The sequence below is a fragment of the Micromesistius poutassou genome (assembly GCF_964030765.1).
Source record: "Micromesistius poutassou genome assembly, chromosome: 6".
Classification (NCBI taxonomy): domain Eukaryota; kingdom Metazoa; phylum Chordata; class Actinopteri; order Gadiformes; family Gadidae; genus Micromesistius; species Micromesistius poutassou.
In genome coordinates, this window is record NC_140276.1 from 3553165 (window position 1) to 3571069 (window position 17905).

At 44.9% G+C, this 17905-nt stretch overlaps 2 protein-coding genes across 3 annotated transcripts in view; one reads left to right on the top strand and one right to left on the bottom strand.

Annotated features, from left to right (window-relative positions):
- Nucleotides 1-8678, bottom strand: part of atp8a1 (ATPase phospholipid transporting 8A1) — a 102705-nt gene extending 94027 nt beyond the window's left edge. For both annotated transcript variants that reach the window (XM_084469966.1, XM_084469965.1), the window contains exon 1: nucleotides 8384-8678. In XM_084469966.1, coding sequence (XP_084326092.1) covers nucleotides 8384-8432 — 49 coding nt within the window. In that variant the 5' untranslated portion in view covers nucleotides 8433-8678. The remainder of the gene's footprint in view (nucleotides 1-8383) is intronic.
- Nucleotides 8679-14401: 5723 nt separating this feature from the next.
- grxcr1a (glutaredoxin and cysteine rich domain containing 1 a) lies at nucleotides 14402-16629 on the top strand (the record flags this gene model as incomplete). The annotated part of the gene is made up of 4 exons (XM_084469099.1): nucleotides 14402-14812; nucleotides 15560-15799; nucleotides 15907-15972; nucleotides 16450-16629. The coding sequence occupies 4 exons, from the start codon at nucleotides 14402-14404 to the stop codon at nucleotides 16627-16629; spliced, it is 897 nt and encodes a 298-aa protein (XP_084325225.1).
- Nucleotides 16630-17905: the final 1276 nt, after the last annotated feature.

Here is a 17905-nt window from a genome sequence, read left to right on the forward strand (position 1 = left end):
TAAAAATGAGTGGCCGGAGAAGCGGGGGTGGGGGGGGGGGGGTGGGGGTAGGAGGGACAGCATGGCACCGGAGGGGAAGCCCCAAGAGGAGGGATCAATGCCACCAAGTGTCGTAATGAGTTTGGACACGGGCCAGATGTCAGGATTATCCCATGTGTCAGCCAGCAGACAGACGGGCGGAACAATGCTCACAAGGGTCACACATATCGGATGGGGTGCCCACTAGGGAAAAACTGGACTCAGCATGCCTTGGCATTGGACAAGGCCCTCTCTCTCTTTCTCTCTCTCTCGCTCGCTCGCTCGCTCTCTCCCCTAGTACATATTTTCCGGCTCACCTTCTCGGTTTTAATTTAAGGCACATCGTTTCTATCGACACAAACAAAGAGACGGGAAATCCTTTTTGTGGCGCCATGAGTTGGAACGATATTCAAAGCTTAAAAATAACATCATGTGTAAATCCAACCAGGAGACCTTTTAATAGAACTAGTCAGATGCCAGGGAAGATTCCCCTCAGCCTGATATAGCATCAGCTTAGCTGCTATGTGTTTTGGCCATTGCTTTGCAAAAGTTTAGAGGGTTTAGAACAGGACGTTAATGGTTGATTAAAGTTAACCTAGCGTCCACTAAGGTTAACCTCCCAAGTGAACCATTGTCACTAGTTCTTCTCAGTTTTCCTCTGGAAATGTCATTGCTACAGCTAGACAGCGTGTTGAAATGTATGATTAAAATAAGGATAAGAAGTAGAAAATAATCTATAGGTCAATTCATGGGCTCCCCATGATATCAAATGTATTTTTGACTTGTTATTATGTGGTTTTGCACTTGAATATTTGCACAAATCGCAATGTTCCGCAAGTTAACTAAAAATAGCTATACAATGATGCATGTTGCGCTTCAACAGTGTCTTTTCTACTTTGTAATGCTTCCAATTTAGTTGTAATATTATACAGAAACTGTCCAACTCATCGATAATATCCATAAGAAGCTTACCGAAATGCATCGAAATTCAATTCACATCGGATATGCACATATGAGTGATAAACACTACAGACAGTGCACACTGCAGAGTGCTTTTAAATACCACACTCTCTCTCTCTGGGTATACGGCATAACTGGGTGGTGATAGGGCCAGATCAAGCACTACCACATCAATGCAAGATAATGGCTGGAAGACTGTGAACACAAGCAATATTAAATGCAACCGATGGCAGAGTGACAGGAGCAATAAAACCCGAGTCATGTAGAATCACTGCTGCTCACCCCTTGTCTGTTTGCTCAGCTCACCCTTCCCATCTCACACCTCACGTCCTCACAACCTAAACACCTAGTCGCAATAAAAAGGGGATGGAGGTGTAATGGCCAACAATAACTAGGGTAATGGCCCTAATGATGGCCTACTAAACCCCCCTGAGGTTCAGTACCATAGTCCGGCCATTTCTAAAACCGCTCTGCAATCACGGCCCATCCACAGTTGTGTTAGAATGAGGCCATCAATAATGATGTGTGGTATATTGGATTTCACTTTTTTTTTTTTCCCTTCAACATCGGCTGTGCGTCGTAGTGATTTACAGCAGATGGCTTCATTGTAAAAAAGCACAGGCCTACAAGGGGTCTTTTCAGGAAAATACCCATCGCGCTGAAGTCTGAATATATATATATATGCAGCAGCTTCAAGATGATCAAAAATAATTGGGAGATTTCACATCGGCCCGAATTAGATGCCCAGGGAGATGTGAGAGGGAACGGCGGCCAGTATTGAGCAAGCTCTAATGAAGGCAAAAGATTCATTGGCTAGTCAATAAGGCCGTGAAAAACGGGGCCACGAGATTGGATCGTGCCAGACTCCCACACTCATTCATTCAGCGGTGCCACGGTGGATGAGCCTCGCCATCGATTGAGCCAAACCCAAACTCCCGTGAGGAGCACCCGGATCACACGCAGCAGCAGAGAGACGGTGCCACTTAGTAATTTACTGAGGAGACCGACACAACAGGAGACGCAGTGACGTGATTGGTTAGAGGGTTTAGGATCGGTTAGGTACCATTGCAATGGTTTTTAGTTTGTGTTTTTGTTTTTTTTGTCCAGTGTTTGTAATGCATCGATTTTAATACCGCTAAACATTCGACCAACTCTGCACCATGGCAGTACTTTTCCAATTTTGAAGACACAATTAAAATCGGATTGACATTTTCATATAAGTCATAAAAATGATTAAGTCAACAGCAAAATATCCCAAAGGCAATTAACAATCTGTTCATTAGTTGCAATTAACAAACTGTCCACACTGGAAGGGGCTCTACATCATATGTTTCAATATCATAATTGCAATACAACTGGGTTCCTACCCTCTGAAACAGCTGGCCAACGTCCCTTTAGCACACTGCAATTGAATCAAAGGATCATATCACGTTTCTCCAACATTTGTCCCGTGCTAATTACCGGCATTATCTGGAAATGGGTTGTATTACAGACGTTGAATGCCATTGTGTGTCCTCTTTAGGTTGAACGTCCAGCCATCTAGTGTTATACCATCCCTGCCCTGAGCAGCTCCAAGGTCTGAGAGCCCTGGATCCTCACCACACACACACACAGCCCCTATATGAGCTTATCACCAGCGATGACAGATCTGAACATGACTCATTTAGACCAGATAAATATTTCAGTACGCACCGCTGCCACCGCCGTCATCTATTCACAAGAAAAGACAAAGCGGGGAGAACGGACCTGATCTGCTTTAGTTTATGAATTAGTGAAAATCTGTAGAGATGGGATATGGATCTAGGCTAAATCCACCCACCAGTGTCCATAAGTCGCTTATCGGATCACTGTGCTTGTAAGCAGTGCTCGCAACAACAGGGCAACGGTGGAATTCACCACGACCACCACCACCACTACTACCAACGTCCCCGCCCCCGCCCCCGCCCCCGCCCCCGCCCTCGCCCCCCCCCCCTGGTCTCCCCCTCCCCCACCCCTCAGCCTTTAGGCTAGGGAAGCGTACCGGCGGTTACTCCAGGAACAGGGCTAACCCCGGCAGCTGGGGGTGGGCTGTGACATCACAGGGCTGACGTGGCTTAGCATGGGATCAGCAGGGACAGAAAACCTTTCCACTGCGAATGACAGGAGCCTCATCCTTCAGCAAGGGAGGGAGGGATGGAAATAATTCTACATTTCTAAATGCCACCGCCAGTCATTGTTTTGTTGTTTGTCGCTCCAACATAGTCAAACTGAAACAGATCCTTTATGGAGTTTCTAATACACACTTTTTTATTACAAGCCCCGTAATTAAAGTAACCAAAACAGAACGTCCACCACAACAGCGCTCATTTGTGAATACATGACACAAACTGCATATTGTTTGACCCCACCCCCCACTTCTGGGATGCCATGGCAACAAGCCTCGTCGGGTTCGACACGTCCACGTTGGCATTCTGCCGCGTCTCAAAGTGATAATGAATGGCTGCACCCGGTATTCCAAAGAAACGTTCATTTTGCACCATGGAAGTGGAATCCTTCCATGGGTCCCTTCTCACGCGATCCTGCCTTTACCACCGGGCCTTTGGTGAAACAATGATCCATGGGCATTTAAGGGTTTAGGGTTATGGTCTATTTTATGTCATCTATTAATATGAGGGTTTTAGCTGTCGAACCACATGTTTAAGTGGGTCTGTGAAGCTTTTATTACATTTGAATAACGGGTAGTATGAATAAACTGTGCCCATCCTCTCACGTAAACATATATGCAAGTTAATCCAGATTTAGCTTTAGAAATTTGAATGAAAACAAAAGCATCAAATGTTTCATGTAGACAGAAAATAAGTGCTGCTGCTGAATACCATCCTTTCAGCACTTCAAATGATCCAGAAAGCGAAAGGAACATTATCAAAAGTTCCCTGATTTAAAATAGGTTTCACACCTGATGACAATTGACAATGGTCAGGCCTGCTGGATAAGTGATGCCTGTTGACCTATTTGATAAAGTAGCTTGGCGAGTTGCCATATCAAAGCCTCCTCCAACATACTGTTGACCTTATGTACCGTTGACCTTCCCATTATTATGCATGGCCTGTTTCCTAATCACCAGGCTCTCAATGATGATAGATTCTTTGATTGATAGGAGCTTTACTATTGATCCCTCGTGAAAGACCTGGTTAGCTCTTGTTAATGGAAACAGTTGCAAACGAAGACAACTCTGATATCAGACCCAATACCAAATGATGAGGGTGTTTTCTTTTCATGATCTACACAGGGTAAAACAAAACAGATAAGTCATAACACTTCCACTGTCACCATTCCATCATGTCTGTACACGTCTATACACAATTTTTACCATAATATAGTAAAAGTTGGTATACCCAATGTATAATCCCCCTTCAGTCCCCAAAGGCAAAGACAATCAGTGGGAAGAGGTTTCAGAGTCCAAATGTACCTTTGAGATGAGTCCCAAAGTCAATACATGAACACGAGGAGCTAGGTATTGAGAGTGGCTATAAGTCAGTTCCTGGAAGCAGGCTGTCACCTGTCAGCCGGCAGGATTGCCACTGGGGTGACATAGTTGTATGTCAAGTTGAGATCAGAAAACAGACTCATGACCAGGGTCTCTGAGACAGTGGGGAGGGGTGCTCAAGGACAACCCTGGTTTCATCTTGCTGACCATTGATGGTGTTCCCTTCCACTGGAGTGCAGCCTCCTGGTGCCTGACCATCTGACCTTGCAGTCCTCCTGCGACAAAACCCACCCTACCTCTTATTGGGCGTGTGGGTCCTAGACCCCACTTTAGCCAGCTTATTTTGTTTCATCATGATGGCAAACACGCACACAAAGGCACACTTTTCACAATTTTTTATACCGCTTTATTGATTACTTATTTGAGAAAGCGAGAGCGAGAGGGAGAGGGAGAGCGAGAGCGAGAGAGAGAGAGCTGAGTTCTGTCCTCTGAGGCCGTGGTAAGACTTATGTGGAGTTGATGTGTGGTTGCGTCATTCCGGTCTGAGCCTATGTTTGGCATGCAGTCGTTAAATGGCTCATAAACAGAAATTCATCTGAACTTGGGGTCACTGCTAAGGGCTGCAGGCTGACCCCATATCAGAGGATCAAATCCATTTCATAAAATAGATCACTCACATCCTCAAGTTGGACAACTGCAAGCAGGGGTAAAGACATGAAGCTGAATTTCAATAAAAAAAATTCTGCAACGAAGGCAAAATCTAATGTTTTACTGCGTAATTGACTATGCTAACAATGTTTGCAACATAGATGCTGCACTGGCAGTACTGAGCGGCTGTTTTTAGAAAAGCTTTGCATGGCATTTCACCTTACTACAAGTCTGAAGGCTAGGTTTTCTAATTTAAATCTCAGAAGAACACATAACTTGTGCCGTCACTGTAGTGGGCAGTGAAAACCTTATCATCTGCATATAGAGGCAGCCTGTTTTGGCTTGTTGTATCGGCTTTCTATCCATCACAGCTACAGGAGATCATTGCTCATTCAATTTCAAAAGATCTCTAGTCTGTAATGTTATTATAAACCTATATGATAACTAATTCAGACGTTACAAAGATATATCTAATTATAATAAATTATGTTACACATCTGCAGCCTAGATATTGTTTATCAAGATGACAAACAAATGCTTATTTATTTTAAATCTAACAAAATCAATAAATGACCACCTTATGGTGTTTCGTAAGCCTGGTAGGTCCAAAAGTCTTGGTTTAGTAGACCATTTTGATAAACCAGTCATCAGCTCATCACCATCTATAATCATCAACATCCACAGTCGGCTGCCAAAAACAATGAGAATCTCAGAGACCTCGCATTTACTCCAAAAGTAATCGGATATGCCCTGGTATGTTAGCATACATGTGTTCATCTTGCCTGCAAGTGAGACATTCAGAAACCCGCCACCACACAGTCACCTGCCACTACTGCTGCACTGCCTTGTAGCCTGAAGAGCAGTACCCAACACAACGGGGAGAACCCAGTCTGTTAAGACACACACATTACATCGCTGCAGGTTAGCGATGGAAGGCAGGATGGGAAAGTGGAAAATGTTGGCGGGGGGAGATGTCCTACAGCCGTGGAAGATGGGAACCGAATAGGAAGGCCGCAGGGGAACTTGGTAGGACACACCAGCGCCCCCCCAGACAGGGGATTTAGTAACGCATTGGGCTTTTGTGCAGCGTTATTATCAGCCAGTGATCCGCTGGGCACACGGGCAGCTCTGGAGCAGCCACTCAGAAGGGAGCGGTCTCCTGCTCTCCCTGTGCTGTGAGCACCACTCACACACAGGCTTAGCCGCCGGTGATATTCACAAAGCCACAGTCGAGCAGGAACTGATTCTTCACTCTCACATGCATGTATTCTTGGAAGAATAAGAAGTGAGATAAGCCTCCTGATAAGGATTAGCTTTAATTTGTATTTTATACAATGATTATATGATGATAATAAATAATATAGCTAAATAAATAGTATTCTACAATACAATACAGTATTCTATTTTTTTTTAAAGCTGCTTTTCTGCTTGTTTCTGCTTGTTTCTACTTGTTTCTACTTGTTTCTACCGTTTCGCCTCCACTGGCTTCTCTGTAGCAGTCAGGCAGCCCGCATCAGGTTGAAATCCTTGATGTTGGCATTCACTGGCTCACCCACCCTCATTCACATCCCCCAGCCGCCCTCATGTCCCGAGCCGTCCTCTGAGCTCCACTAATGTACGAGGTAGGGCACTGTCTCTCTACTGCAAGGATCTCATGTTCAGAGCTGGTACCTTGATGGTCTGACTGTATCTCTTCTCTTTTGCATCTTCAAAAAAAAACGTCAGACCAAAACAGCCCAAACAGGATTGTAATCCTTTTGTTTCTGCAAATCCATTATCATACCGCTCATCGCTGGAGCGTCTGAACAATGAAATGCTCACAAAGACATAATAAATAATAAACTAAGCTGCCCCCCCTTCGGTCTCTCAGTCAATACAAAAAACAAACAAATTAAAAATTGAATGAACACCTGCACACTGACAGCGCCCCGGCATCACCAGGCCACAGTACCCCTATGCGTCTTGGATCAAACCTGTTGTGGCAACAGATCGAGACAAAGAGGTGAGGCCAGCGCTGTGACACGTGTTGGACGGGTCTGGGAAGTGTGACTCAGAGGAGGCTGATGGACAGGCCATGGGTGGATTAGGTGGTAAGCCTGGCATTTCTGGATGGAAGCTACGGCCGATGTTCTGGGGTGATTAAATAATAAAACCGAGGGGAGATGGGGGCAATACTGGGAGGATCAGGGAATGTGGGTGCTATCAGGTAACATGGTTAACAATTCAGTGAGTGATTAGAGGTTGCCAACATGAGAATGCTGGGGCACTTGGTAGTCCTCCATGCCTAAAATAACCCAACGATCGCTACATCTAGGGATACGCTTTAATGGGGAGAAAAAATGGATGGAGGAGAAGGATGGCATTTTGCGACTAGTCCTACAGAAGAAGGCCCTTTCTTAGTAAAATTGTCTGTCATGGTAGGGTGTTCGGAGGGAATCAGCATAAAGTGCTGCATAATTTATGTGTTGGCTCTTTTGACTGCAGCAGCAGCAGCAGCAGCAATAGACAATAGCCTTCTCAGGAATCTATGCTGAAAATGAATTATTGATAATTTCACCAATAAATACACAACAGAATGCAATATTCAAACATCACAACCTGAAGTCCCTCAGTGCTGCAGCCAGGTTACCATTACGTAAATAGATATACAGCTGATGGAAAGTAAATGTATAAGGGTTTAATTTAGAGCTCTAAGCTCCTCACAAACTAATGAAAACGGTATGACTTACTGATGTGCTGAAAGCAAGCTGTATGAAACGAATTAAACGTAAGATGCAACCATACAATGGGGGGGGGGAGGGGGTCGTAGTAGTAATAGCTGCACTGCAGCTCACTTAAATAAGCAACATGTGGGGTCACTCTTGCTAAGTAAACATCCATGATTGTGTCTTCAGTCAGTTGACCTATGTGCTCGCATCCCCCTGTTCTCTAATGGAGACCACCGTGATGAAAAGGAAAGTTAAGGATATTTAACAGTCACAACCACACTCATCCAGGACTACAGTGTCGAATAAGAATCTATTAGTGTCATTTTTTTTTTCCTCCATCACGGCCGTCGAGGCGTTTCATCAAGCCGAGCCTGTCTCAAACCTGACGGCGTAATCAGGCCTGCGGTAGCAAAGGTGATGGGTGGGCTATGAAGTTGGTAGCTTAAACAGTCTGAGCGCTAGCTAGCAAGTTACCGGGTAGTTTCCCATAGAGCTGCCCGCCTTACAGTGGCACAGTGGACCACATCCAGCACTGTCTTATTATCCTACGGCTCCCTACACCTGCACGGCGGCGTGTACTCACCCTCGGCACGGGACCGGAGGTCCGACATCGTCCTTTGCACGGGCGGCATCTCGTCTCTCGCCCGACCGGGGGTAGCGGAGCCGACGGGCACCTGTCAAACGCGGCTTATGACACTCTCCCCGGGTCTTCTTTTCTACTCGTCTAGGAATGATAGAACCGACATTAATGTCACTAAGTAAGCTCTCTCATGCGGACAGCGGTAGCGCTGCGTCTTCCCTCCAGTTGAGCTGAGGATCGTGAACGTTCATCGCCTTGAAACACACCGCAGCCCCTCACGACTTCACGGATTCCCCCGCATCCCTGTGTACACAGAGAGTGTGAGAGCAGAGACGTGGTTGAAATAACAGAGAGGAACACAGGTTTCCAGTGCGACGAGGGGGGGGGGACGCTGCCGCTTCACAATATGGACTGTACCATCTGCGTGGTAGGGGGGCGGCGGTCGTATTACTTCATACGAATATGATAAATGTAAAGGAAAATATGTTACTTTGTAGTTGACTATTTGGGCGAAATTGAGAGAGGACAGACGTCGAGCTCGAAAAATATCGGGTGTTTTCTGTTGAAGTTGATGGGAGTGGATATTGATTGGCACACTATTGTTATTCGGTGAATCCTTTGGGGTTGCTCACTGCAGTCGTGTCAGCTTTGAGGAAACGAACAAACTAGTTAGTGTGCATCTAGACCTAGACTCTCTAGAGTTGTCTATCATTATCTCCAATGCATATGGCCATTCAGTTACACCATAACAACATGACTCGCGGCAAAATTGTACTTTTATTATTTGCACTTTTGAGTGGAATGTGGTATTTATTTTTAATCCCATGCCATGTGAATAACAGGGTTACAATGCCTGTCACTTGTTATTACCAGGTTGCCCGTACTGCACGGTGCAAGGGGTTTCAATTACAAAACAACGAATGTGAATCCCTTATGTCCTACAGGCATTAATCTGGCTATCTATATATAGGCCTTGGCCTACTATTAAAACTCATCATAACACAAATAGGCCTACGGTATAGATTAGCCCAGCTGTTAACTATTATCTAAACTATTTACAATGATCTAAGGTTTGTTATATTTTATAGTTTAGGAATAGGTGGAGTAGACCTACTATTACTACTAGGCGAACTTCCCCCTCAACTCAGAGCCCTCTTTGTTGACGATTCCAAGACTGCAATTGAATTACCATTTTAATCACGTGGGTCATTTTAACCACACGGCCTATTTATTCTTAATTAATTTATGCTTGGAGGAAAATGCAGACGCTTCTACATGAAGAATGTGTCTTGATGGGTCAAATCAGGGAGGACAGCCAGGAGGGTAAAAGCAGATATAGTTTCGGTTTTTATTTCAGTTGCATATCAAATACTGCCCAGCTTTTGAATAAGCAGCAGTTGAAGTCATGATGTCATGGTAACGTTATAATTACTTTATCATTCTGATTTCAACTGCAGTTTGGTTTGACGTTAGGTCTGACCCCATGGGCCAGGGCGATGTGTTGTGTCCTACCACGTCCTTAAAACCCTGCTTGATCAATATGTACTGAACCTGTTTGCATAAACCTAGATAGGTGGCTGTTGATATATTCTGGTCTGTAGGCTATCCTACCTGTAGCTACCGGTAAACCAAACTGAATACCACCAGTATGGAAGAACCCTGACATCAACTACAATATCTGAAGGGATTGGCTTTTTACTGCAGCTGAAAGGAATCTGTATCACACCAGAAGCTGCATGTGTACAGCAGCACCACCCCTGCAGTCGCCTGAGTGAACTTCAGCTCCTGACATTTCCTTACCGTGTGTGTGTGTGTGTGTGTGTGTGTGTGTGTGTGTGTGTGTGTGTGTGTGTGTGTGCGTGTGTGTTCATGCGTGCGTGCATGTGTTGCTGTGTTTTCCTCTCTGTAAGGGCTGCCGAACAAAGGCCAGTGGTAAACCTATGTACCATGTTGTGCATATTTCCTATACCACTGTTAGGTTGTCTTTACATGTACTTGACTGAAGCCATTTCTGGGTTTCAACATCAGCCCCCTAGCAGACTGAGGCCAATATTGTAACTACTGGTATAATGGTTTGTGTATATATCTTAAACTGTTGAATAGAGCTGTTACCCCATCTGCCCGGGTCACCCTGTCTAATCCTAAATGGAATACAGAATATTCTAGATGTTCAGTGAGATAACATCCCTATTTGACTATGTCGTCACGCTATCCTCTGCTCAGGGTGGATCCTTTCTTTTCCAAAGATTTCCTTTCTCCCCGCCGCTGCACCTAATTCAACATCAGAACGGCAGAGAGAGGATCTGGGTCTGTGCCTCCTGTGGTTGCTAGGCAACAGTCAGACGAAGCCTGCCTCTTCCATTATGGGCACAGGGTTTTTGTGTTTCAGAACAAATTAGTCTGAACAACGCCCCGTGTCAAAATCCCCATCCCAGTCAAAGCCCCGGGCCACAAAGGTGGGGGAAAATATGTTACACAATCAATGTATTATTTACGTTAATTCAAATAAGATTGCATCTTCTTTGTTTTCTCTTCATTGTGTTCCTTACTGTGGATATAAGATACCTGTTATAAAATTAAACAAAGCTTTAACGTGTCCTCGATTCAATAAGAGGATATTTGGATCTCAGAGAGTACCAAAATGGATTTGGTACAAGGCCCTGGGTACAAATTAAAAAATATTCTTACCAAAATATGTTGTCTTATGCATAATTAAACAAGGAATAAGGGATAAGATAGTATGTGAATGTTTTTAGTGCCTTATTTAGCAGGCTGCGTGTCATGGGTCAGTTGTAATAAAGGTGTTTAATAATAGCTTACAGTTGAATTTGTGTTTGTGTATTTTACAACAAAGACTTGAATATTTAGCTTGGCCATTAAATCAGCACAAATGTGTCTTCTCTGCATTTCTGTCAGCCCTCTGACATGAGCTGTCATAAGCCTGTGACGATATGGTCAGAGACCCAGGGCTCAGTCAGGCGGGCCTGTGACGATGTATTCAGGCCACAATAGGATTGCCCGGTTGGCTCTCACCCCAGACCTAATTTGGTCCCACTGTAGCTCGTTGATGATTGAGTCTTTACTGTTAACTACCTGATCCCATGTGATTTGCTGTAGCCGCCCTGTGGAGTGATTGGACGATATTGATTACAATATGTACAAACAGGCTATGGTTTACAAAGTACAGTCACTGCTTTGGTGCTCATGAAACAAACAATTACGTTCCATGTGCAAATATCACAAACCCTGACCTTACATGAACGACACACATATTTCACAGCAGGGAGCGACTGCACAATGCTGGTTAAAAAAAGAAAAATACATCTATTGCTGTAATCTCCACCCCTCCCCTCCCCTCCTCTCGCATCCCATCCACCCCCTGCACCTTTGTGTCAATGGGTCACTCCCTCCCTTTAGTGCTGTTCACTGGGCTGCAGTGATTTGGTCATTAAAGGAGAATGATCTTAGCTCCAGCGGTGAAGGCTGAGTTCTCTGGTTGCATGGGGATGCGGACGGCCCTGCTCTGCTCGTCTCCCTGGACCCTCGAAGGAGCAGCCGTGGGGGGATGGGGCGCCGAGGCGGGGCAGCCAGCGAGAGCTGATTCGATTTTAATTCAATTGCAATTGTCTGCCCCCTTGTGGATGCAGGTCTGTAGTCAAGGTGGACCCATTGCTGGAAGGGAAATATTCTCTTCATGTAATCGGTGTTTGCACCCTAGACAGCTACCCGTGTGGACCATCTCTCCATAGACTGCCTGTTTGAAGCAATGCTCTATTAGGATAATAGGAATGCAACTACAGTTACACTTAGACTGAATAATAAAAAAGGTCAGCTATACATACCAAAAGATAATTTACATATATTCAATGACAATATATATTTTTTATTATTTGTACACATATATACGTGTGTGTGTGTGTGTGTGTGTGCGTGTGTGTGTGTGTGCACGCGTGTGTGTGTGTGTGGTGGGGGGGCCGTATAGAAAAAGCACTGCCAGAGTTATGGCACAGAGGGAAATCGAAAAGCTAATTGCTAACTGGGCCATTATCTATTAAAATGGTTGGTATTTAATGGCAGCCGAGGTACACTACAAAACCACATTTGCTCCTCTATTGGTGCAGAGGTTGGACAGGCGTGGCTTTACACTACGTAGACACTCCCCCTCCACACCAGTGACTCTGCTCTTGTCTGAGTGTGTTTAAGTGAGATAAAATAAGAGACCTTGATTCAGCTCGGCACGGATGTGTTGAAGAGTGCAAGACAAAACAGCCGAAGGCAGCAGTGTATCCTGGCTCTACATAGTGTTTCAACAAACAAGGAAAGGAACGGGGCCTTGTGTTGAATGTTAAACGTTGGAGACTCCCAGATGCTGCCAATTGTGCAGATATGCACAGAGAAAGGCTGTCAATTTGGAAAAACCCACTCAGCATAAACAAACTCATGAAAATGATGTAATATGATTCAAAGTCATGACGCCTGGTGTCATTTGCAACAAATCTTGGTATTTGGTGTTATCTCTACATTAGGTAATATAACACAAATAAATGAGTCATAAAATTCATGATATGTGCCCAATGACACAAAATGTGTCACCTCTCTCCCATCTAAAGCTGGTTATAGAAGTTCATGGGCATATCCATAACAAAACAAAAAGTCTTGATCCTGAGACCCGAGAATTGCATTAACATGCAACGGTCATCTCACCAAACCCCCTTCTAATTACTTTTGTGTTCGCCCCTCCATAATGGCGTAGATGTAGATAGACTTCTGGAGGTTGTCCATGCCGATCAATGGGACCCAGCACCTTAAGTTCATAGCAGCCAGGGGCCTTCCCAGGGGGAATGCCAGGAAACCTTAGTTTGACACAGTGGGCCACCACACATGCCAGGAAACCTTAGCCTGACACATTGGACCACCACCATCGCACTCGTGTCTCTGTGGTGGGTCTGTCGGTACGAGGCAGAACGGACAAGGCAACAGACCGAGGGGGTGGCAGGTGGCGGCATCCCTAAAGGGCCAACAATGCCACTCAGAAGGAGTGGTGTTGTCACCGCCGCACGGGCTGACGTGTCACATTTCCCGAGTGACCCTTCATCAGCCCTGACAGGGTACTAGCTGTGGTGTTGTAGAAAAGACTGTAGCTGCTGCTGCTGCTGGCTCTATCACTTCCTATGGTCTGGTCCCCTTCTGCTGCCACTGCTGTTGTTGTTGGGATTCACAGTTAACACCTTCCTTCTGTTGGTCCCTCCCATCCTCCCTCCTTCCCTCCTTCCCTCCTTCCCACCTCCCGCCATCCCTCCCTCCATCCGGCCGTGGACTGTAGAGTATGACCGCAGACTTCATCTAGTGTGCATTTTCAATGGCGTCATTGTCGGAAGTACAAAGTTACAATACAGCTTTGGCAGGTTGTATGGAGATTTCTGAATAGCAATCTATCGCTCTCGCTATAGTTAGCTTGAGGACTGTCTGTAATAGATAGATTGATAAATGTGTCTATAACAGTTTGCTGTCAAACACAGACACACACACACACACACACACACACACACACACACACACACACACACACACACATATATACATATATACGTACAGACATACATACATACGATACACACAGAGGGAATCATCATCAGCTATGGGCCTGCTTGAATATCCTGTTAAGCAAAATGTTTGTTTACGTGTTCTTTTAACCCATGTTAGGCCCATTAAAGTTCTTCTGTCAAGCCTATAGAGAAACCTGTGTAAAAACTCATGAATAATACACAAGCCGCACAGGATCAGTTTACCTAAGGTTGGCTTTCTTTGGTTACCATGGCAGAAATGGCATTTATTATTCAACCGGTAACTCTGTGCGGTAGCTTAGACTCTCGGCCATTCTTAGCAGACTTCAAACTGTGAGGATTAAGCACCAGGAAAGTAATCCATGGGCAAGAAATAGTGTGTCTGAGCTTTACATTTGGCTGCGAATGAAAGGCAGGAGAGCTTGGAGCCATGTAATAACCTGGACCCGGCCTCTCAATGGAGGAGACTGCAATCGCGCCGGCCGGGGAGAAGCCCCAGAAGCGGGTTCGGTTCCGCGTGGCTTCGGGGAACAGCGGCCGGGTGCTGAAAGAGATGTTCAAGGACGACGGCCCCTCTGACTCTCTGGACTCAGACTGCACCAGCGGCTCCGATGCGGACCGGGCCAGCACTCCTTCCACCACCGGGGACACGAGCACGTACGGTTCTCTGTACAGCTCTCTGGGCTCCGAGGTGGACGAGAGCGAGAGCGAGCCGGACGACCTGCTACTGCACGCCGGGGCGCGCAAGGACCGCATGTTCACCACCAAGAGGGTCAACATAGTCAGTAAGAACGGAACCGTGAGGGGGGTTAAGGACAAAGTGAGCGCGGGTCAAGTCTTGTTTGAGAATCTGTCCGAATCCATTTGCGTAAGTATGTTTGGCGTGAAAGGGCAATGTATATATGTGTGTGTGTGTGTGTGTGTGTGTGTGTGTGTGTGTGTGTGTGTGTGTGTGTGTGTGTGTGTGTGTGTGTGTGTGTGTGTGTGTGTGTGTGTGTGTGTGTGTGTGTGTGTGTGAAATGATGAGGTCACTGTTTTCTCTGAATGTTAGTTGTCATTGTCAACGTTTTCTCCACCAAGGAAAGTAGCAGGTAGCCACATGTATGCAAATAGGAGCGCACGAAAGAGTACAAGGTCACAGGAAAATTAAAGATTAATGACGCATTTGAGTAAGGTGATTCAGGAGGAACTAATCAGGTTAATGAAGTGTTTGCTTTCTAGTATCTCCGGTTAGGTGCTCTCGGTTCAATGTGTGCAAATAGAACTACAAATGTAAAGGCGGAGGTCTTGAAACAATGAAGTCGATATTAACACACTGTTGTAGAAGCACGTTTTCTCCTTGAGGGTCTTCTTTTATGGTCTCGTAAAGAACTCAAAGTGAAAAGTGATCCAAGTGCAGAAACTAAGTGAATGTTTGATTGAATGTTTAGAAACAAATAACTTGTGATAGCATAGCATATCAAAAATGCACTACTTACACTTTTATTATCCTTCCAGTATACGGAAAATGTGTATTTACTAAAACTGCCCTGTTCCGGTGCATTAGAGAGATTCAAAGAGATTTAATTTTTAAAGATGACATTATCTGATTGAGGTTTTTGGGCCCTTCACACAGCCCCAGTTATTACTTGAGTTCGGGCGGATCGTCATCTACACCACAAGCTTCCGCGTGGTGAGGACTACCTTCGAGAGATGCGAGTTGGTCCGGAAGATCTTCCAGAACCACAGTGTGAAGTTCCTTGAGAAGAACATCGCCCTGGATATTGACTACGGCAAAGACCTGGAGGAGAGGTGCAAGCGTGTGGGAGAACCCCCCTCGCTCCCGGTCGTGTTCGTTGATGGACACTACCTTGGGGTATGCCCCCCTTCCCTCTTCTGACCTGGGAGGCTTCTAGGCCCCAAGTAGACTGAAATTGTGTGAAACCAATCACTATTGACAATACATTTATATGTATGTTGCAGGGTGCTGAGAAGATACTAGACATGAATGAATCAGGAGAACTTCAAGACCTCTTGACAAAAATTGAGGTAGGCATTCATCATGTGGAATTTTGCCATAATTTAATAACCTTGTTGTGTTATGTCATGTCTGATGTATCCTGGCATGCCATTACTAATGTCGAAATGATCGAGGCCTACTCACTTCTTTGTCCAAAGACAAAAGAAAATGATCATAATGGCAACTATTATAATGTTCTCTTTTTAAAAAAATATAGCATCATCAGGCTTTATCGATAAGTCTATATCACTAATGAAATAGAAATGTTAAAATTTCTATTTGTTGTCCAAATTGATACCAAACGGTTACATTTATTTTGAAACGCAATTCATCGGTATGAGTTTCCTCATGTGTAGGCCTGTCGCTCAAATAAAAAATGTATCAGAATCCTATTTATATCACATGAAGAATATTAGATTCATACAACATTTATTCAAGAGATCATCGAGTATTTCATGTTGGAGGACCCTTGAATGTCTGCTTTTCTGTGTCTGTTTGCTTTCCAGAGGGCCCAGCACCACCACCCGTGCCAGTCCTGTGGAGGCTTCGCCTTCATCCCGTGCCCAATGTGCCATGGCAGCAAAATGTCTGTGTTCCGCAACTGCTTCACAGACTCGTTCAAAGCCCTCAAGTGCACTTCCTGCAATGAGAATGGGCTGCAGCCTTGTCCCAGCTGCAGCAAATGAGGACACAAAGGGCCTGACCCAGAACCTTGCAAAGGAACATAACATAACTGCTCGTACCCACACACACACAAACGCGTCCCGTCCATGTCCTTTTCAGTAATATGTTTTGTAAAAAAAGAAAAAAGAAAAGAACATTGTGATCTCTCTTCATAATTTCTATTTTTCTATTTATATTCCTCTCAATTATAAATGAATGTTCAAATGCTTAGATTCTTCAATCAGGATTTCTTTATTTAGCATTTTTTAGGAAATACATATCACATAGATCAATTGAGAACAAAGCCCAGAGGATTAGTTATCTGCAAAAAAAATAAACCAAATGTAGAACTAGTCTAGTAACCAAATGCTCACAAATACAGGAGTACTGGTGAACTTGATCTTGTTAGATAATTAGAGTGGAGATTCCTCATTAAGCATTCCTTCATCAATAATCCTTCCCCGGACAGCACTAAGAAACAGAACTGGCTGTGCAGACTGACAGGACAGTGAAAGTAAGCAGCTCAGTTTGCAGTCTGGACGAATCGCTGAACTGGGCCTCTAAGTGATCGCCTGCTTAAGGCGGTTAAGACATTTAAGAGAATACTAAAGAGAAAAGAGACAAAGGAATTTGTTTGGCAGTCTTAGAATGCCCTGTGCCAAGTATGCACTGTTTACAAACGTTTATATGCACGTATGTGGACCTTTCACACATAGCTACTTTCCCAAAAGATAGTGCATGTTTTTCAAATTTCATAGGCCTTTTTTTTTTTTTTTTACGTATACATTTTTATACAAATCACTACTTTTCCTCTTGTAAGCAACACACAGATTAAAAAGATGTTAATACAATTAATCATTAATAGGTATTTTAATTGGTTGACCTCCATCCAAGGGGTCAGGGGCAGTGGGCACGCGGGAGAGGGGCGCTCGACGCTGTCATAGCCCTGTACAATGCTGCTTGAACAACTCGACAAGGCAGCACTGTAAAGAGGCTAAAAGCGTAGAGCAAAAGACATGTCCGCCATCGAGCTTTCACTCTTCCATCAAGCGTTACCTCGGTCGGTCTTTCTTCCAGACGTCAGCCCGCCCGCACCTGTGATTGAAACAACGAGCAGAAATGATGACGACGTCACGCGTATATAGGCTGTATATGAAAAAGGTATTGAGTGTCAAAGTCCCATGCCAATTCGCCGGCGCGATCGCTGTCGATGGGTGAGGGTGAGAGTGAGGATGGGTGAGGGTGAGGATGGGTGAGGGTGGGTGGGGGGTTGATTGTTGGTAGCCATCGTGGCCTTGT